The sequence below is a fragment of the Oncorhynchus mykiss genome, chromosome 1 (genome assembly GCF_057628025.1).
Source record: "Oncorhynchus mykiss isolate SJ-2025 chromosome 1, ASM5762802v1, whole genome shotgun sequence".
Lineage (NCBI taxonomy): Eukaryota > Metazoa > Chordata > Actinopteri > Salmoniformes > Salmonidae > Oncorhynchus > Oncorhynchus mykiss.
This window is the reverse complement of record NC_143022.1, coordinates 33967360-33989298: the sequence shown is the minus strand read 5'-3', so window position 1 is coordinate 33989298 and position 21939 is coordinate 33967360. Positions and strand designations below refer to the sequence as shown.

The 21939-nt window shown below is 46.3% G+C and overlaps 1 protein-coding gene across 39 annotated transcripts in view; it reads left to right on the top strand.

Moving 5' to 3' along the window:
- The window catches only part of LOC110532201 (FERM domain-containing protein 4A), a 204393-nt gene that overhangs the window by 173703 nt on the left and 8751 nt on the right, over positions 1-21939 (top strand). For 18 of the 39 annotated variants that reach the window (XM_090229189.1, XM_090229181.1, XM_090229196.1 and 15 more), the window contains exons 12-22: positions 6625-6701; positions 7720-7858; positions 8303-8444; positions 10485-10618; positions 10758-10880; positions 17335-17566; positions 18035-18091; positions 18209-18446; positions 18592-18753; positions 18913-19251; positions 19358-19929. In XM_090229189.1, the coding sequence (XP_090085315.1) occupies positions 6625-6701; positions 7720-7858; positions 8303-8444; positions 10485-10618; positions 10758-10880; positions 17335-17566; positions 18035-18091; positions 18209-18446; positions 18592-18753; positions 18913-19251; positions 19358-19929 (2215 nt within the window). Of the gene's footprint in view, positions 1-5612; positions 6323-6624; positions 6702-7716; positions 7859-8302; positions 8445-10484; positions 10619-10757; positions 10881-17334; positions 17567-18034; positions 18092-18208; positions 18447-18591; positions 18754-18912; positions 19252-19357; positions 19930-21939 lie in introns of those variants that run through there. The other 21 variants (XM_090229186.1, XM_036975949.2, XM_036975959.2 and 18 more) reach the window with 6 other exon arrangements.

Sequence of the window (21939 nt, the reverse complement as noted above, 5' to 3'; positions counted from 1 at the left end):
CTGCGAAGGCCAGCAGCAGCGGGTGGAAGTTTTTTTTTCTTCTGGTTAGACTATCTTGATCTCTGGCTCCCTCGAGTCATTTGTGTGTCTTAATTATTTAGGGTTAATGATCTGGCTGAAGATTGCAGGTTCAATCCCACATATTCTTTAACCATGAGGCTCAGATATACAGTGCCTTGCGAAAGTATTTGGCCCCCTTGAACTTTTCGACCTTTTGCCACATTTCAGGCTTCAAACATAAAGATATAAAACTGTATTTTTTTGTGAAGAATCAACAACAAGTGGGACACAATCATGAAGTAGAACGACATTTATTGGATATTTCAAACTTTTTTAACAAATCAAAAACTGAAAAATTGGGCGTGCAAAATTATTCAGCCCCCTTAAGTTAATACTTTGTAACGCCACCTTTTGCTGCGATTACAGCTGTAAGTCGCTTGGGGTATGTCTCTATCAGTTTTGCACATCGAGAGACTGAAATGTTTTCCCATTCCTCCTTGCAAAACAGCTCGAGCTCAGTGAGGTTGGATGGAGAGCATTTGTGAACAGCAGTTTTCAGTTCTTTCCACAGATTCTCGATTGGATTCAGGTCTGGACTTTGACTTGGCCATTCTAACACCTGGATATGTTTATTTTGAACCATTCCATTGTAGATTTTGCTTTATGTTTTGGATCATTGTCTTGTTGGAAGACAAATCTCCGTCCCAGTCTCAGGTCTTTTGCAGACTCCATCAGGTTTTCTTCCAGAATGGTCCTGTATTTGGCTCCATCCATCTTCCCATCAATTTGAACCATCTTCCCTGTCCCTGCTGAAGAAAAGCAGGCCCAAACCATGATGCTGCCACCACCATGTTTGACAGTGGGGATGGTGTGTTCAGCTGTGTTGCTTTTACGCCAAACATAACGTTTTGCATTGTTGCCAAAAAGTTCAATTTTGGTTTCATCTGACCAGAGCACCTTCTTCCACATGTTTGGTGTGTCTCCCAGGTGGCTTGTGGCAAACTTTAAACGACACTTTTTATGGATATCTTTAAGAAATGGCTTTCTTCTTGCCACTCTTCCATAAAGGCCAGATTTGTGCAATATACGACTGATTGTTGTCCTATGGACAGAGTCTCCCACCTCAGCTGTAGATCTCTGCAGTTCATCCAGAGTGATCATGGTCTTCTCCTTGTATGAGCTGAAAGTTTAGAGGGACGGCCAGATCTTGGTAGATTTGCAGTGGTCTGATACTCCTTCCATTTCAATATTATCGCTTGCACAGTGCTCCTTGGGATGTTTAAAGCTTGGGAAATCTTTTTGTATCCAAATCCGGCTTTAAACTTCTTCACAACAGTATCTCGGACCTGCCTGGTGTGTTCCTTGTTCTTCATGATGCTCTCTGCGCTTTTAACGGACCTCTGAGACTATCACAGTGCAGGTGCATTTATACGGAGACTTGATTACACACAGGTGGATTGTATTTATCATCATTAGTCAATTAGGTCAACATTAGATCATTCAGAGATCCTCACTGAACTTCTGGAGAGAGTTTGCTGCACTGAAAGTAAAGGGGCTGAATAATTTTGCACGCCCAATTTTTCAGTTTTTGATTTGTTAAAAAAGTTTGAAATATCCAATAAATGTCGTTCCACTTCATGATTGTGTCCCACTTGTTGTTGATTCTTCAAAAAAAAATACAGTTTTATATCTTTATGTTTGAAGCCTGAAATGTGGCAAAAGGTCGCAAAGTTCAAGGGGGCCGAATACTTTCGCAAGGCACTGTACTCTACTAAAAGTTTTTATTTCGTCCCTATTTAAAAATCCAGTCAGAAAGGTTATTGAAGTGCTCCTGAGTTGTGCAGCGTTCAAAAGCACTGCATCGCAGTGTGTGTTACAGCCTGTGTGTTACAGCCGGCCGTGACCGGGAGCCCCATAGGACGGCATACAGTTTGCTCTGGGAGCTTCCTTGGCTCGTCATGCTCTAGCAACTCCTTGTGGCAGGGCCGGGCACCTGCAAGCTGACCTCATTCATCAGTCGAATGGTGTTTCCCCTGACACATTAGTGCGGCTGACTTCTGGGTTAAGTGAGGCTGACTTCTGGGTTAAGGGAGGCTGACTTCTGGGTTAAGGGAGGCTGACTTCTGGGTTAAGGGAGGCTGACTTCTGGGTTAAGGGAGGCTGACTTCTGGGTTAAGCGAGGCTGACTTCTGGGTTAAGCGAGGCTGACTTCTGGGTTAAGCGAGGCTGACTTCTGGAAGTGAGCAGTGTGATAAGAAGTAGTGTTATTGACATTTTCTGAGGACCTCTAAGACTAGGTCAAATGTATATTCAATGAAATATTATGTTGAACATAAAACAAAAATATAAAATATTCTTGCAACATCCCAGACAACTCCCATAACTTAATTAAATGTTCTGGGAACCTTTAAAGAACTTAGATCAGTTATTCTGTCAACATTCTTATAACATTAAGGGAATGTCCTGTGCAACCAAACATAAAACATTGTATAATCATGCACAAAAATTGACATTTTTTTGTGTGTTTTGGGAAAATATATTTTGTGATGTCCCCACAATGTTCCCACCAAACTGTTCCCACAATCTAATGAAACAAATTGTGGTATGGGAAAATTCTTCAATATCAGGCAAATGTTTAATACAAACATGGTATAATCATCAGCATGACTGGAGAGTTTCTGTTTAATGAGAACATTTACCACAATCTAACAAACGTTCAGGGAACTTTCACATAACCAATTTTGATTTGTTGGGAAAACATTACTGGTACATTGTGTTATTACCTTACCTGGAATCCCAATGAGAACATTTTGAGAACGTTCTTTGGTGGTTGTTACAACATTTTAGTGAATGGTAGGAGAACATTCTAAGGATATTTCATTTCAAACGTAAACATTAAAAAAAACTTTTACAAATGTTTTGGGGATGTTATCATCCTAATGTTAGATATAATCCTATCTAGAACTTAATGGGAATCTTAACTAATGTTCTGGTAATGTTCCCGGTTTGCTGGGAGGGGCCCTCTTGGATCTTTCATTATTGGCAGGATGTTTTCTCCCCATATTTCACCATTTGTAGATATATATACACACACACACACACACACACAATAAAAGGCAGTGGGCCATGCCCAGTTGAAAGGGGTCTGTACTACAATAGAGTGATTGTGTTCAGAGGGGAGGTAGAATGAAGGGAGGCTCAGGACTTCATGTTCTGGCTTCTCATCACCACACTAATGTTATCTACACACAGAGCGCTGGCACTTTACAGATGGCTATTAATGTCTTTAATTACTCTGGTGTGAATTTCAATGAAGGTTGAGACCCTATGAAAACTGTGTTTAGAGGCTGTGCATTACTGGTTACCTGACAAGGCCACTATCATTATGTCAAACTAGGTTTTCAGTGTTTTAGATAAGGCTGTTTTTGTTTTCAGTTTCACATCAGGAATAGGTTGTGTTTTACTAGGGGACAACCTGGAGTGACTAGACCACCACTTTGAGGTGGCCTTCTGACTGTTTATTTGGGGTTGTTTAAATACTTTACCCCTAACACACACACACACACACACACACACACACACACACACACACACACACACACACACACACACACACACACACACACACACACACACACACACACACACACACACACACACACACACACACACACACACCGGTAGGAAGTTACAGCTCAACCACAGCCGGGAAAAATGCCTTGTTAGTGAGTTCTGAGTCACTTATCCAGAGATTAGGGTTTGTGAGTGACTGAAGCAGCTGCTGGTGGTTAAGTAACTGTGTGAAGCTCCAGTAGTGAGAGGAGTGTCCTTTTGACTGAGGAAATGAATTGGATTGAGATTTTCTTGACAGATATTGAGCCCATATCTCTGCTAACTAGTGTGTTGCCGGATCAGACAGGCATATGAAGGTATGGAACACTGATGAGTAATGAGTGAGGAGTTTGCCTTGGTTTGTAAACACCCTTCCTAACCTCACACCTTCTAACATAAACACATTGAAAAAACTACGACCAAAACAAAAACAACAGGAAGCAGTAGGCATGTCTCCATAGTGACTAAAGAACAATCTGGAAACATTTAACGCCCCCCCAAACTCACTGCCCTCCAACTTTCTGAGGGAGGAACTGAGAAACAGGGAGAGAAACAGGGAAAGGGGGGGAACCAGTGATGGTAAGTGGGTCCCCTCTAGACCCTAGTCCCCAGACATGCTTCTAGTCCTAACTGCCTGCTACTGTCTACAGGTACAGCTCTGCCCTGTACTAGAATAGACCTTGGCTTTACTCCAACATTACTGAGCAGTTATACATCTTTAAACAATACCATGGGTGTCCACTTCAAGCTTTCTCAGGCATGACCTTTTCTTTGTGGTCACACACGAACACACACACTGGCCTAACAGTGGACACGCCCTTTGCCATTCTCAGTGCTGTGTAGAAAGGCAGTGTCACCATGTCTGTATCTGATATTATTGTTGAGATTATTCTCAGTTTCTCTAAAGCTGTTACTAAATACACACCACTTATAGAACTCCTGTCAGTTGTTAGTTTGGACAGAGCTTCTTGAATATTGAAACTGGTTTAATTCCTCATTATATTGTGCTGTACATGTACATTTTGAAGTAGCCTTCCTGTAAAATGTGACTGTGGTTTGCAGTAATGTTCTATGGCTCATTGACTATGATTACTAAAGTCTGATCTGAGGGAAGATGAAAGCGATGGTCTCAGCCATTGGATGGCCGACCCTAGTCTTTTAAACACACATGGTGTGCAAGCTTTTGTCCCTACCCAGCAAAAACCTGATCACACTAGTTGTTCTGGGATGTATTGCGTCTCATACATATGATGCCAATGCTACAGTGTTGAGTTGACAAGATGGGGCCCACCGTACAACCTAGTTTTGAGGAAGCATGTGTGTGTCAAACGCTCTGGTGATGGAAAGCTGTTACACACGCTCCCTGTCTGGAATCACACATCCACTCTCCTCAACTGACTCCTATTTTTAGCACCATGCCACATTAAGTCTTCATACTCCATTGAGTGTACAGTACGCCGAGTGTGATCATAACTGCACTGATTCTCACACATGCATGCATGCTCACACACACACACACACACACACACACTTAGTCCATATGCTGTGTTTATATGCTCCATCTTATCCCCCTCTTCTCCTCTCCTCTTATCCCCCTCTCTACATTGTTTTTCCAGGCTGTTAAAATTCCTGGGCCGTGCCCCCTCGTCTTCTCTTCCCTCCTCTCTAGTCTGTCCTGTCCTCCCTCATCCTGTTGGTACAGAGTTTGTGTTTTTACCGTTTCTTAAACCATCTCACTGCCTTCACATTTCTACCACCACCACTGTTGGTGTGTATGTGTCCCAGCTGCTAGTAGTGTCTCCAGTGTAACAGTAACTGCTGTGACTCTGCTCTCTTTCTGTGTAACGAGAAACAGACTCAGACCGTGTGTGTGTGTGTGTGTGTGTGTGTGTGTGTGTGTGTGTGTGTGTGTGTGTGTGTGTGTGTGTGTGTGTGTGTGTGTGTGTGTGTGTGTGTGAAGAGGGGGCTGGCTGACTTAACAAAGCAAAAGTTCTCCGTTTGGTTGGGCCACAGTAAGCCTCCACCCTCTCCCCTCACTCCCTCCCTACCCCACACCCTCCCTCCCAGCCACAGAGCCCAGAGCAGGAAGCGTACTCCCCAAGGGAGAGAGGAGGGTCAGGGGGAGGGAGGGGAGGATCTTTGCCTGGCTACAGGAAAGAAGGAAACTTTAGTTCACACACATGCACTCGCTCACTCGCCTACAGATGGTGAACACCCGTCCACTCAGAACTTTCTGTTCCTCTGCGCCTGGGAGGATTTTACACACACACACACACACACACTGAAGAGACGTTCTCGCCCAGTGGGGCTTTTTTTTTAAAGAAGCTGATGGTTCGTAAAAAGAACGGAAAAGAAGGAAAGAGACAGAACGCGAGCGGAGGAGAGAAAGCCTCCTCCCTCTCTCTCTCTCGGGGGTGAGGTCATTCAGCCGGGGGAAGAGTTCTGGACGAGCCCGCTGGGTCTGAATCTGATCTGAGACCCTTACCTCAGGTCCTCCCTCTTACCATCTCTTCCCTCCCTCACTCCTCTCCTCTTCTTTCTGTTTTTGGGGTGTTGCAAAACCAATCTTAACTCTCAGTAAGTACAGGGATACCATATCAAGCTGGAATGTGTGTTTCTGCATTCTCAAGCTTGGAGTGTATGTGTGTCACAGGAGGCTGCTGAGGGGAGGACGGCTCATAATAATGGCTGGAACGGAGCAAATGGAATGGTATAAACACATGTTTGATGTATTTAATAACATTCCACCTATTCTGCTCCAGGCATTACCATGAGCCCGTTCGCCCCAATTAAGGAGCCACCTGTGATGTGTGTTTCTTAGTTCTGAGGCTTGTGTGTGTATGCCTGTGTGTATCTCAGTTTCAAGTGTGTGTGAGCATTTCTCAGTTCTAAAGTGTGTGTGTGTGTGTGTGTGTGTGTGTGTGTGTGTGTGTGTGTGTGTGTGTGTGTGTGTGTGTGTGTGTGTGTGTGTGTGTGTGTGTGTGTGTGTGTGTGTGTGTGTGTGTGTGTCAGGTGTTCCAATGGCGTCAGCTGGAGAACCTCTACTTCAGAGAGAAGAAGTTCTCAGTGGAAGTTCACGACCCCAGGAGGTAAATCTATATCACAACTGTGTGTGTGTGTGTGTGTGTGTGTGTGTGTGTGTGTGTGTGTGTGTGCTTGCATTCCTGCGCACGCGTTTGTTTCAGCACTGTAAATAGTTTTGTATCACAAAAGTAGTAAAGTGTAGTAATAATATATATAATATATATGACACATAGCTAATGTTAGTTAGTTGTGTTGATGATACTTCATTACTGCTGGAGGTGGGAAAATAGTATGTAGGATATATGAAGCTTGGATAGATGCAATGTATAATGTCTTTATTGTCCCCCATTGTCAATGCTGATAGCTGCTTTGTGTAAATGTTAGCAGACTTAACAAACACAGAGCAGAGATGGTCATGGGTTGGAGAGGTGTTGTTGTTATTGGCGACAATATATTAAAGAGTAGTAGAGGCAGCAAGAGATCCCCTGTGGGGCATGTGATTGAACAGAGTAGCTTGTGCACACATACAGACAAACCGTGAGAGAGGCATATCCGCTTCAGTTTATCTTGGCGTTAGAGTGAGATTCAGAGGATCTTAAATAGAGCCTGCACAGACAGAACTACTGCTAGTCACACACACACTGAACTCTGCTGTCTAGAGGAGGAAGTCACCTCTCTTTTGTTTGTTTACCGTCTGATGGAGAGAGAAAGACAGATGGAGAGAGAAAGACAGATGGAGAGAGAAAGAAGGGAGAAAAGGAGTGAGAGAAGGGCAGAGAGAAGAGAGAGAGAGCTGTTTTATAGGAGGCCGTAGTTAGTGTCAGCGGGTCTGTAGACACAGATGTCTTTCTGTCTAAACAGTGTAGAGTAAATCATGTCATGAGAGACAACGTGCGCTATGATAAACATCACTACTAGACATACTCTCTCTTTCTAGAATAAGTGTGTTCAAGGATGCCTTGCGTCTGGCCATGCTATAGGTCGCTGTGTTGCATGTGTACCTGTGTGCGTGTTATTTCATTTACTGTGTGTGTGTGTTTATTCAGTGTGTATAAGGAGGCCTTGTGTCCGTCTCTACTGTAGGGCGTCGGTGACCAGAAGGACGTTTGGCCACAGTGGTATAGCTGTCCACACCTGGTACGCCTGCCCTGCTCTCATTAAGTCTATCTGGGCCATGGCCATCAGCCAACACCAGTTCTACCTGGACCGCAAGCAGAGCAAGGTAACACATATAATCACTGTGAGGCTCTAGAATGACCGGGCGGTTCTAGAATGGCCACAAGGTTCTAGAATGAGTATGGGGTTCTGGAATGCGTGTGAGATTCTAGAATAACTGTGGGGTTGTAGAATGCGTATGAGATTCTAGAATAACTGGGGTTGTAGAATGCATATGAGATTCTAGAATAACTGTGGGGTTGTAGAATGCGTGTGAGATTCTAGAATAACTGTGGGGTTGTAGAATGCGTATGAGATTCTAGAATAACTGTGGGGTTGTAGAATGCGCATGAGATTCTAGAATAACTGTGGGGTTGTAGAATGCGAGTGAGATTCTAGAATAACTGTGGGGTTCTAGTAGGACTGAGGATCTAGAATGTGTGTGGAGTTCATAACCAAATCAGTAGCAACAAGCAGACATGGGGTATTATGTCTGATTATGTTTGTCCAGTCTAAGATCCATGCGGCTCGTAGCCTCAGTGAGATAGCCATCGACCTGACAGAGACTGGCACTCTGAAGACATCTAAACTGGCCAACATGGGCAGCAAGGGCAAGATCATCAGCGGCAGCTCTGGCAGTCTGCTCTCCTCGGGTAATTATCTCTGTGTGTGGCTGTGTTTGCATGTGTGTCTGTGGCCAACAGTACCCTTGCCCTACTCTCACTCCGCCCAATAATGTGGAGGCGCCTGCCTCTAAATGTAGTGTGGTAGAGGAGAGAGGGAAGAGAGGACTGTAAGGGGAGAAAAGAGGGATGTGAGGGTTAATGTGGTTAGAGAGAGATCTGTGAGAGGAGTCAGTGGTAACTCACCCCTCCACCCCCCTATCTAGGCCAGGGGTCTGTGGGAACAGAGTGAGAGAGGGCAGGGCTGTGAATCAACCTTTAAACTTCAGGACAGAAACCCATTATGCTGTTAGCCTCATGTTTTCCCAAGGCTGTTTCCACCAACATGGTGGAAGTGTGAAAGACACACGAAAGCTCAAATAATGTTTGTACTAAAAACTCTACTAGTTTTGAGTGAGGGAGCAAAGGTCGATACACATATGCTGCCAACTGTGTGTGTGCAGTGTCAGCTATTTCCAGACACCGCTGACAACTTATGAAATCAATTACTGTGTTTAGAAGGAGTAGTCTCCACAACACAGTAGTCTCCACAACACAGTAGTCTCCACAACACAGTAGTCTCCACAACACAGTTCATATTTTTCCTCTCTAATGTCCTGTTTGATATCTATCTTTATCTCTTGTCCCAGTTCTCTTTGTATTTGCCTCTCTCTTTCTCCCTGACGTTGTATCTCTGCTATCTCCACATACCCCCTTCTCTCTCTCACCCTCCACATTCAGTGTTTATATCTCTCTCTCACCCTCCGACAGAGACTACCTCTAATACACACACTCACTCACATATTCCTACAAGGCCACACAGTCTCTTCTCACTTTCAACATCGTCCCCTCAGACCAGTGTGTGTGTGTGTTAATCTAATGACACGCTGCCTCGCAACAGAATGATGTCACTGATATGTCACTGTCACTGATATGAGTAGTGCTGTTATGTTAATGTGCCTCCGTCACTTTCGCTCTACCGTTTTCGGCAGTGTAGACATTCTGGATCAATCTATCAACAGTACAGGGGGTGTATATGAGTCCTACACAGTAAGGTTATAGTACAAATGACCTGGACTAACCTGTAACCCTGCACATTGACTCGGTACGGGAAACCCCTGTATATAGCCTCGTTATTGTTATGTAATCCTATTGTGTTACTTTTTATTTTTTACTTTAGTTTATTTAGCAAATATTTTCTTAACCCTATTTCTTGAACTTCATTGTTGGTTAAGTAATTGAGCATTTCATGGTAAGGTCTATCTATACCTGTTGTATTCGGCGCATGTGACAAATACAATTTGATTTGATAGTAAGCTTGTTTCTTACAGTTTTCTACACTCTGGTCCATGTTCAGTGTTAGGTTCTAAGAGTATCTGTTATCTGTGTGTGTGTTCTGACTGTATCTCTGCTCTGTGTGTGTGTTCTGACTGTATCGCTGCTCTGTGTGTGTGTTCTGACTGTATCGCTGCTCTGTGTGTGTGTTCTGACTGTATCTCTGCTCTGTGTGTGTGTTCTGACTGTATCTCTGCTCTGTGTGTGTGTTATGACTGTATCTCTGCTCTGTGTGTGTGTTCTGACTGTATCTCTGCTCTGTGTGTGTGTTCTGACTGTATCTCTGCTCTGTGTGTGTGTTCTGACTGTATCTCTGCTCTGTGTGTGTGTTCTGACTGTATCTCTGCTCTGTGTGTGTGTTCTGACTGTATCTCTGCTCTGTGTGTGTGTTCTGACTGTATCTCTGCTCTGTGTGTGTGTTCTGACTGTATCTCTGCTCTGTGTGTGTGTTCTGACTGTATCTCTGCTCTGTGTGTGTGTTATGACTGTATCTCTGCTCTGTGTGTGTGTTCTGACTGTATCTCTGCTCTGTGTGTGTGTTCTGACTGTATCGCTGCTCTGTGTGTGTGTTCTGACTGTATCTCTGCTCTGTGTGTGTGTTCGGACTGTATCTCTGCTCTGTGTGTGTGTTCGGACTGTATCTCTGCTCTGTGTGTGTGTTCTGACTGTATCTCTGCTCTGTGTGTGTCTGTGTAGGTTCCCAGGAGTCGGACAGTTCTCAGACAGCTAAGAAAGACATGCTGGCAGCCCTGAGGGCCAGACAGGAGGCTCTGGAGGAGACTCTCAAACAAAGATTAGAGGAACTCAAGAACATCTGTATCAGAGAGGCGGTAAGACTCGTGCACAAACACACATACATACCAACTTCAATGAGTAATGATAAATTAAATGTATTCCTCTCTCCTGCTTCTCTCTCACCCTTTCTTTCTCTCGCTTTCTTTGTCTCTCCGTCTCTCCTCCTCCCTCTAGGAATTGACAGGGAAGCTGCCTAAGGAGTATCCATTGGACCCAGGGGAGGAGCCTCCGACGGTCAGAAGGAAGATTGGCACTGCCTTCAAGCTGGACGAACACAAGATCCAGCCGAAGGGAGAGGTCAGAGAAACATCTCAAACCATAACTGCCCGTTTAAGATCCTGCTTAAATGAGAGGTCAGAGACATCTCTCATACTGTAACTCCCCCTTTAAGATCCTGCCTAAAGGAGAGGTCAGAGAAACATCTCAAACCGTAACTGCCCCTTTAAGATCCTGCTTAAAGGAGAGGTCAGAGACATCTCTCAAACCATAACTGCCCGTTTAAGATCCTGCTTAAAGGAGAGGTCAGAGAAATCTCTCAAACCATAACTGCCCGTTTAAGATCCTGCTTAAAGGAGAGGTCAGAGAAATCTCTCAAACCGTAAACGCCCCATTAAGATCCTGCCTAACGGAGAGGTCAGAGAAACATCTCGAACCGTAACTGCCCCTTTAAGATCCTGCCTAAAGGAGAGGTCAGAGAAACATCTCAAACCATAACTGCCCCTTTAAGATCCTGCTTAAATGAGAGGTCAGATACATCTCTCATACTGTAACTCGCCCTTTAAGATCCTGCCTAAAGTAGAGGTCAGAGAAACATCTCAAACCGTAACTGCCCCTTTAAGATCCTGCTTAAAGGAGAGGTCAGAGAAACATCTCAAACCATAACTGCCCGTTTAAGATCCTGCTTAAAGGAGAGGTCAGAGACATCTCTCAAACCATAACTGCCCGTTTAAGATCCTGCTTAAAGGAGAGGTCAGAGAAATCTCTCAAACCGTAACCGCCCCTTTAAGATCCTGCCTAACGGAGAGGTCAGAGAAACATCTCGAACCGTAACTGCCCCTTTAAGATCCTGCCTAAAGGAGAGGTCAGAGAAACATCTCAAACCGTAACTGCCCGTTTAAGATCCTGCTTAAAGGAGAGGTCAGAGACATCTCTCAAACCATAACTGCCCGTTTAAGATCCTGCTTAAAGGAGAGGTCAGAGACATCTCTCATACTGTAACTCCCCCTTTAAGATCCTGCCTGAAGGAGAGGTCAGAGAAACATCTCAAACCATAACTGCCCCTTTAATATCCTGCTTAAAGGAGAGGTCAGAGAAACATCTCAAACCGTAACTGCCCGTTTAAGATCCTGCTTAAAGGAGAGGTCAGAGAAATCTCTCAAACCATAACTGCCCGTTTAAGATCCTGCCTAAAGGAGAGGTCAGAGAAACATCTCAAACCGTACCTGCCCAAAGTCCACATCTGATCCAACCGTTTCCAGTGGTTCCATTCAGTTCTAGCTAATTGGAGGAGTTCTGTTTGGCTCCCAGTGTAGATAAACTTCCTCATGAACCTGGGGTTATTTACAGCTGCAATATGTAACTTTTTGGGTGACCCGACCAAATTTACATAGAAATGTAGTTATAGATCTGTCATTCTCTATGCTTCCCATTCTTAAGTTTTTACTTTTGCTTTTGTACACCAGCTTCATATATTTATGGAAAATATATTTCACAGTGGTTTAGAAGGTACAGTAATTCTCTACATTATATACTTGCATGTTTTGAAACATAAACTGAAATTACTATTAGAATTTTAGCAACCAGGAAATGGAGGAGCGATATCTACATAGTGCATCTTTATCTATATGGTTTATCTTCATCTATATGGTTAGACTTGGGGAGAATTGATCTTAAATCATTGGTTGAAACAGAAGAGTAACTGGGGCAGTGGCCAAGCCAGCACTTTGAAAAGTTTGGGATCTGCTTTGAAGTTGGTTTGAAGTCATCCTCAATCCCTCTTTCTCTCTCTTCTTCTCTTCTTCTATTGCTGAATCTGTCTGTCTGTTCTTCTATTTTGTGCCTCAGTAGATTTTCCACTGCTTCAGGGCTGACTAAAAATAGCTTGTCTGCTCCGTAACACAGGAAGTGGTGATAGTGGGAGAAAAAGAAAGAGTGTGTGTGTGTGTGTGTGTGTGTGTGTGTGTGTGTCTTGGATTGTATGCATTGAAACAAATCCAGGGTCACAGCATTATGAAACCGCGATGCTAGCAGGAAGATGTCTCAGGTTTTACACTAGTCAAACCTTGTTACCTCAGAACACACACACAGAGGTTATTATGGCAGGGGGGATGTAGAGATTGTTTAGTAAATGGGATTCCTCCAGGCTGAGGTAGTCTTGTTGACCTGTGTGTGTTAAACAAACCTAGTGTATTTACCTCTTTATCTTTGGGAGCTGTGATCATATTGTTCTGTTGTGTTTTTCTGAACCCCTGCCCTGGACATAAGGTCACCCACACATGGACCATACATACACAGGGATGTGTGTTATGGGTAGGGGGATGTGTTTTATGGGTAGGGGGATGTGTGTTATGGGTAGGGGGATGTGTGTTATGGGTAGGTGGATGTGTGTTATGGTAGGGGGATGTGTGTTATGGGTAGGGGGCTGTGTGGTATGGGTTGTTATGGGTAGGGGGATGTGTGTTATGGGTAGGGGGATGTGTGCTATGGTAGGGAGATGTGTGTTATGGGTAGGGAGATGTGTGTTATGGGTTGGGAGATGTGTGTTATGGTAGGGGGATGTGTGTTATGGGTAGGGGGATGTGTGTTATGGGTAGGGGGATGTGTGTTATGGTAGAGGAATGTGTGCTATGGTAGGTGGATGTGTGTAATGGGTAGGGGGATGTGTGTGTTATGGTAGGGGGATGTGTGTTATGGTAGGGGGATGTGTGTTATGGGTAGGGGGTTGTGTGTTATGGGTAGGGGGATGTGTGTTATGGTAGAGGAATGTGTGCTATGGTAGGGGGATGTGTGTTATGGTAGAGGGATGTGTGCTATGGTAGGTGGATGTGTGTTATGGGTAGGGGGATGTGTGTGTTATGGGTAGGGGGATGTGTGTTATGGTAGGTGGATGTGTGTTATGGTAGGGGGATGTGTGTTATGGGTAGGGGGATGTGTGTTATGGGTAGGGGATGTGTGTTATAGGTAGGGAGATGTGTGTTATGGGTAGAAAGATGTGTGTTATGGGTAGGAAGATGTGTGTTATGGGTAGGGGGATGTGTGTTATGGTAGGGCGGTGTGTGTTATGGTAGGGGGATGTGTGTTATGGTTTGGGGATGTGTGTTATGGTAGGGGGATGTGTGTTATGGTAGGGGGATGTGTGTGTTGTATGCATCCATGCATAGAGCCGTGTGAAAGCCAGTTGAAAAGCTGTCTGTCTGAAATAGTTACTGTTTTCTGTCTGTTCACTAGTCTTAACTCACTAGTCCCTGTAGAACATACAGAAACTACGTCCTAATGGTTCCCATGTGATGAAACACTGTTGCTGTTGAGTCATGATCTGCTCTCTGCTGTTATTGAGTTGTGTGTTATGGGTAAGGGGATGTGTGTTATGGTAGGGGGTGTGTGTTATGGTAGGGGGTGTGTGTTATGGTAGGGGGTGTGTGTTATGGTTAGAGGGCTGAGTGTTATGGTTAGGGGGCTGAGTGTTATGGTTAGGGGGATGTGTGTTATGGTTAGGGGGCTGTGTGTTATGGTAGGGGGTGTGTGTTATGGTTAGAGGGCTGAGTGTTATGGTTAGGGGGCTGAGTGTTATGGTTAGGGGGATGTGTGTTATGGTTAGGGGGCTGAGTGTTATGGTTAGGGGGCTGTGTGTTATGGTTAGAGGGCTGAGTGTTATGGTTAGGGGGCTGAGTGTTATGGTTAGGGGGATGTGTGTTATGGTTAGGGGGCTGTGTGTTATGGTTAGGGGGCTGTGTTTTATGGTTAGGGGGCTGAGTGTTATGGTTAGGGGGATATGTGTTATGGTTAGGGGGATATGTGTTATGGTTAGGGGGCTGAGTGTTATGGTTAGAGGGCTGAGTGTTATGGTTAGGGGGCTGAGTGTTATGGGTAAGGGGATGTGTGTTATGGTTAGGGGGCTGTGTGTTATGGTAGGGGGTGTGTGTTATGGTAGGGGGTGTGTGTTATGGTTAGAGGGCTGAGTGTTATGGTTAGGGGGCTGAGTGTTATGGTTAGGGGGATGTGTGTTATGGTTAGGGGGCTGAGTGTTATGGTTAGGGGGCTGTGTGTTATGGTTAGAGGGCTGAGTGTTATGGTTAGGGGGCTGAGTGTTATGGTTAGGGGGATGTGTGTTATGGTTAGGGGGCTGTGTGTTATGGTTAGGGGGCTGTGTTTTATGGTTAGGGGGCTGAGTGTTATGGTTAGGGGGATATGTGTTATGGTTAGGGGGATATGTGTTATGGTTAGGGGGCTGAGTGTTATGGTTAGGGGGCTGAGTGTTATGGTTAGGGGGCTGTGTGTTATGGTTAGGGGGCTGAGTGTTATGGTTAGGGGGCTGAGTGTTATGGTTAGGGGGCTGAGTGTTATGGTTAGGGGGCTGAGTGTTATGGTTAGGGGGCTGTGTGTTATGGTTAGGGGGCTGTGTGTTATGGTTAGGGGGCTGTGTGTTATGGTTAGGGGGCTGAGTGTTATGGTTAGGGGGCTGAGTGTTATGGTTAGGGGGCTGAGTGTTATGGTTAGGGGGATGTGTGTTATGGGTAAGGGGATGGGTGTTATGGTTAGGGGGCTGAGTGTTATGGTTAGGGGGCTGAGTGTTATGGTTAGGGGGATGTGTGTTATGGTTAGGGGGCTGAGTGTTATGGTTAGGGGGCTGTGTGTTATGGTTAGGGGGCTGTGTGTTATGGTTAGGGGGCTGAGTGTTATGGTTAGGGGGATATGTGTTATGGTTAGGGGGCTGGGTGTTATGGTTAGGAGGATGTGTGTTATGGGTAAGGGGCTGTGTGTTAAGGGTAGGGGGCTGGTTTATTATGGGTAGGTGGCTGGTTTATTATGGGTATGGGGCTGGGTGTTATGGTTAGGGGGCTGAGTGTTATGGTTAGGGGGATGTGTGTTATGGTTAGGGGGCTGAGTGTTATGGTTAGGGGGCTGTGTGTTATGGTTAGGGGGCTGTGTGTTATGGTTAGGGGGCTGAGTGTTATGGTTAGGGGGCTGAGTGTTATGGTTAGGGGGCTGAGTGTTATGGTTAGGGGGCTGAGTGTTATGGTTAGGGGGCTGAGTGTTATGGTTAGGGGGCTGAGTGTTATGGTTAGGGGGCTGTGTGTTATGGTTAGGGGGCTGTGTGTTATGGTTAGGGGGCTGTGTGTTATGGTTAGGGGGCTGAGTGTTATGGTTAGGGGGCTGAGTGTTATGGTTAGGGGGCTGAGTGTTATGGTTAGGGGGATGTGTGTTATGGGTAAGGGGATGGGTGTTATGGTTAGGGGGCTGAGTGTTATGGTTAGGGGGCTGAGTGTTATGGTTAGGGGGATGTGTGTTATGGTTAGGGGGCTGAGTGTTATGGTTAGGGGGCTGTGTGTTATGGTTAGGGGGCTGTGTGTTATGGTTAGGGGGCTGAGTGTTATGGTTAGGGGGATATGTGTTATGGTTAGGGGGCTGGGTGTTATGGTTAGGGGGATGTGTGTTATGGGTAAGGGGATGGGTGTTATGGTTAGGGGGCTAAGTGTTACGGTTAGGGGGCTGAGTGTTATGGTTAGGGGGCTGAGTGTTATGGTTAGGAGGATGTGTGTTATGGGTAAGGGGCTGTGTGTTAAGGGTAGGGGGCTGGTTTATTATGGGTAGGTGGCTGGTTTATTATGGGTATGGGGCTGGGTGTTATGGTTAGGGGGCTGAGTGTTATGGTTAGGGGGATGTGTGTTATGGTTAGGGGGCTGAGTGTTATGGTTAGGGGGCTGTGTGTTATGGTTAGGGGGCTGTGTGTTATGGTTAGGGGGCTGAGTGTTATGGTTAGGGGGCTGAGTGTTATGGTTAGGGGGCTGAGTGTTATGGTTAGGGGGCTGAGTGTTATGGTTAGGGGGCTGAGTGTTATGGTTAGGGGGATGTGTGTTATGGGTAAGGGGATGGGTGTTATGGTTAGGGGGCTGAGTGTTATGGTTAGGGGGCTGAGTGTTATGGTTAGGAGGATGTGTGTTATGGGTAAGGGGCTGTGTGTTAAGGGTAGGGGGCTGGTTTATTATGGGTAGGGGGCTGGTTTGTTATGGGTAGGGGGCTGGTTTATTATGGGTAGGGGGCTGTGTGTTATGGCTAAGGGGCTATGTGTTATGGGTAGGGGGCTGTGTGTTATGGGTAGGGGGCTGTGTGTTATGGCTAGGGGTGCTTGGGGCGGCGACTATGGGGTCTCATAGGAGATGGTGAGGAGGAGGGCGGTGGGGGGGTGATTTTTGGGAGAACTGGGGTCTGAGGAAGCTAGCCAAGGCTGGGCGAGGTATGGAGGTGAGTGGGAGAGTTAGGGGGAGTTGGGGGTGTTTTAGGGATTCTCATGGGAGGCAGGGCTGGGAAAGTGTGGGGGAGGAAGGAAGATAGATGGTTTCCTCATTTTGTTTGTACTGGCCTGGGAACATGCTTTAAGTTACTGGTGGATGTGAGTGACTCATGTCTGAGTATGTGTGTCTGAGTGTGTGTGTCTGAGTGTGTATCATCACACTCACTGTGTGAGTGTGTTTGTTTGTGTGTGCATGTGTCACACTTCCTAACCCTTGTGTGTGTCTCTCTCTCTCACCAGGAGGAGGAGCTAGACCGTCTAGAGAGGGAGTTTGCCATCCAATCCCAGATCACCGAGGCTGCGAGGCGTCTGGCCAGCGATCCGCACGTGAGCAGTAAGAAGCTGAAAAAACAGAGGAAGACGTCGTACCTGAACGCGCTGAAGAAACTCCAGGAGATAGAGAACGCCATCAACGAACACCGTGTCCGCTCTGGGAAGAAACCCACGCAACGCGCTTCGCTTATCATAGAGGGTGAGACTACACACATGCTGAGAGAATCGCTTATACGAACCACATCGCGTAATAAAGAGGGTGAGACTACACACATGCTGAGAGAATCGCTTATAAGAACCACATCGCTTATCATACAGGGTGAGACTACACACATGCTGAGAGAATCGCTTATAAGAACCACTTCGCTTATCATACAGGGTGAGACTACACACATGCTGAGAGAATCGCTTATAAGAACCACATCGCTTATCATAGAGGGTGAGACTACACACATGCTGAGAGAATCGCTTATAAGAACCACATCGCGTAATAAAGAGGGTGAGACCAGGCACACACACAATCACAAATTCACATTCACAAACACACACTCACATACACACACAGACACATGGCAAGAAGTGCTCATGAACATGAATTAAAACACAACTACTTCACCTTAACTAATGCCATAGTGAAAGTGTTTTCCTCTGTTCTTCTCTCCCACAGAGGCCAACATGGGCTCAGAGGACAGCTCTCTGTCTGACGCTCTGGTCCTAGACGACGGTATGTCTCTTTCCCTCTTGGCGCTAAAATACATTTAAAAGTTCATCAGCGTCTTTCTAAATGGGACTAATCAGTGATCCATCAATCTAACCGACCCCCATCTATCTCCTCTATCAGATGACCCCCAGATGACAGGGACCCCCACCTTCTCTCCGGCAGCGTCTCCCCATAAGGGCCTCCCTCCCCGGCCTCCCTCCCACAGCCGGCCCCCTCCCCCCCAGTCTCTAGATGGCCTCAGCCACCTGCACTACGCCCACTCCGAATACGACAAGTCCCCCATCAAACCCAAGATGTGGAGCGAGTCCTCGCTGGACGAACCCTATGAGAGGGTCAAGAAACGCTCTTCACACTCCAAGTGAGAGGTCAACTCTGTTGCCATGACGATATATCTATACTGGGCTCGTGGGGCATGTGATAGTTGGTTGAATGTTAGTATAATGATTAGAAGATAGAAAACCTTAACATTACTGTTGCTAAGGGCTCTGTCTCTCCCTGTCCAGTCACAGGCGGTTACCCGGCTCTGGTAGTTGTGCAGAGGCAGGAGGCAGTAACTCTCTGCAGAGTAGCCCCATCAGGAGTGTTCCTCACTGGAGCTCCCAGTCCAGCATGCCCTCCACCCCCGACCTGAGGACCAGGACCCCTCACTACGTACACTCCACCAGGTAACCGACAGATAACCTCAAAATAACCTTCAGAAAAGTACCGCGCTATGGTCACCTCACTAAGTCAAAGTCACAACCATACTGTAACCTCTCTCTCCATCTTTCCCTTCCTCTCTCCATCTCTCACCCTCACTCTCTGCATCTCTTTCCCTCCACCAGGTCTGTGGACATCAGTCCCACCCATCTGCACAGTCTGGTTCAGCACTTTAGGAACCGCAGCTCCAGCCTGGAATCTCAGGGCAAGCTGCTGGCCTCCGACCCCGACACACACACTCACACACACACCCTGGGAGCCCCCGGCAGCCCAGACATCTTCCTGGCCCCGGGGACTCGCAGCTTCAATGGCTCTGACCCGTTGGATGACTGTTCGTCCTGTACCTCCCAGAGCAGCTCAGAACACTACTACCCTGGGGTAGCTCCAGGCTCCAACCCAAACTACTCCACCCTAGGAGAGGACTCCCCTTCCAAAGCCAGGCAGAGACAGAGACAGAGGCACAGGTTAGTACAGCAGAGGTGGGTGTGTCCAGAGACTGACTTTAGGCTTGTTTAGCAGAGGATTTGTTTCTATGTTTAATATTTATGTTAACCTCCTCTCTCTCTCCAGGTCTGCAGGTCACCTTGGTTCCTCTAACTCTGGTTCCATGCCCAACCTTGCAGCCAAGAACGGTTCAGGGTGCGGTGGTACGGGGGTGGCAGGGACTGGGTCAGGGCAGCACGGGGTGTACCTTCACAGCCAGAGCCAGCCTTCGTCCCAGTACCGGATTAAAGAGTACCCCCTGTACGTAGAGGGCAGCCCCAACCCGGTGGTGGTGCGCAGCCTGGAGAGTGACCAGGAGGGCCACTACAGCGTCAAGGCCCAGTTCAAAACCTCCAGCTCCTACACAGCCGGGGGGCTCTACAAGGAGACCTGGGGGGGCGAGGAGGGGGGAGAGGGGAGCAGCAGACTCACCCCGTCCCGCTCCCAGATTGTACGGACTCCCTCACTGGGGCGAGAGGGGGGAGGAGGGGGGAGGGCGGTGGTGTCAGATGAGTTGAAGTGTTGGTACCAGCGCTCTACGGGCAGTGTAAAGGAGAGGAGTCACGCCGGCTCCAACACGTCGGACAGCGGCTCACTGCAAGGCACGCTGGGACTCGGACGAGGGAGCAGGGTGGGGACACTCGCCAAGGGATCACCAGGTGGGTGACAACACACACGCGTAGACCCGTTTATGTTCTGAGCTAGGCTTGAATCTGGTAGGATAGTTAGAGTTTTGATTGGGTCAGGCGTTGTAAAGGACAGATATATGTAACACACACACACATAGTTGAAGACGAAAGTTTACATACACTAAAGCTTAAAGTCATTAAATCTCATTTTTCAACCACTCCACAAATTTCTTGTTAACAAACTATAGTTTTGGCAAGTCGGTTAGGACGTCTACTTTGTGCAAGACACAAGTAATTTTCCCAACAATTACAGACAGATTATTTAACTTATTAATCACTGTATCACAATTCTTTAAACAGCTTGGTAAATTCCAGAAAATTATGTCATGGCTTTAGAAGCTTCTGATTGACTCAAATTATGTCAATTAGCCTATGTGGATGTATTTCAAGGCCTACCTTCAAACTCAGTGCCTCTTTGCTTGACATCATGGGAAAATTAAAATAAATCAGCCAAGACCTCAGGAAAAAAATCGTAGACCTCCTTAAGTCTGGTTCATCCTTGGGAGCAATTTCCAATCGCCTGAAGGTACCACGTTCACCTGTACAAACAATAGTACTCAAGTGTAAACACCATGGGACCACGCAGCCGTCATACCACTCAGGAAGGAGACGCATTCTGTCTCCCAGAGTTGAACATACTGTGGTGCGAAAAGTGCAAATCAATCCCAGAACAACAGCAAAGGACCTTGAAGATGCTTGAGGAAACAGGTACAAAAGTATCTATATCCACAGTAAAACGAGTCCTATATCGACATAACCTGAAAGGCAGCTCAGCAAGGAAGAAGCCACTGCTCCAAAACCGCCGTAAAAAGCAAACTAGGGTTTGCAACTGCACATGGGGACAAAGATCATACTTTTTGGAGAAATGTCCTCTGGTCTGATGAAACAAAAATAGAACTGTTTGGCCATAATGACCATCGTTATGTTTGGAGGAAAAAGGGAGAGGCTTGCAAGCCGAAGAAAACCATCCCAACCGTGAATCACGGGGTTGGCAGCATCATGTTGTGGGGGTGCTTTGCTGCAGGAGGGACTGGTGCACTTCACAAAATAGATGGCTCCATGAGGAAGGAAAATGATGTGGCACTTCACAAAATAGATGGCATCATAAGGTAGGAAGATTATGTAGATATATTGAAGCAAATCTCAAGACATCAGTCAGGAAGTTGAAGCTTGGTCGCAAATGGGTCTTCCAAATGGACAGTGACCCCAAGCATATTTCCAAAGTTGTGGCAAAATGGCTGTATCACCGCCTGGTACGGCAACTGCTCTGCCCTCAACCGTAAGGCTCTCCAGAGGGTAGTGAGGTCTGCACAACGCATCACCGGGGGCAAACTACCTGCCCTCCAGGACACCTACACCACCCGATGTCACAGGAAGGCCATAAAGATCATCAAGGACATCAACCACCCGAGCCTGTTCACCCCGCTATCATCCAGAAGGCGAGGTCAGTACAGGTGCATCAAAGCAGGGACCGAGAGACTGAAAAAAAGCTTCTATCTCAAGGCCATCAGACTGTTAAACAGCCACCACTAACATTGAGTGGCTGCTGCCAACACACTGACACTGACTCAACTCCAGCCACTTTAATAATGGGAATTGACGGGAAATGATGTAAATATATCACTAGCCACTTTAAACAATACTACCTTATATAATGTTACTTACCCTACATTATTCATCTCATATGCATACGTATATGCTGTACTCTATATCATCGACTGTATTCTTATGTAATACATGTATCACTAGCCACTTTAACTATGCCACTTTGTTTACATACTCATCTCATATGTATATACTGTACTCGATACCATCTACTGTATCTTGCCTATGCTGCTCTGTACCATCACTCATTCATATATCCTTATGTACATATTCTTTATCCCCTTACACTGTGTACAAGACAGTAGTTTGGAATTGTTAGTTAGATTACTTGTTATTACTGCATTGTCGGAACTAGAAGCACAAGCATTTCGCTAC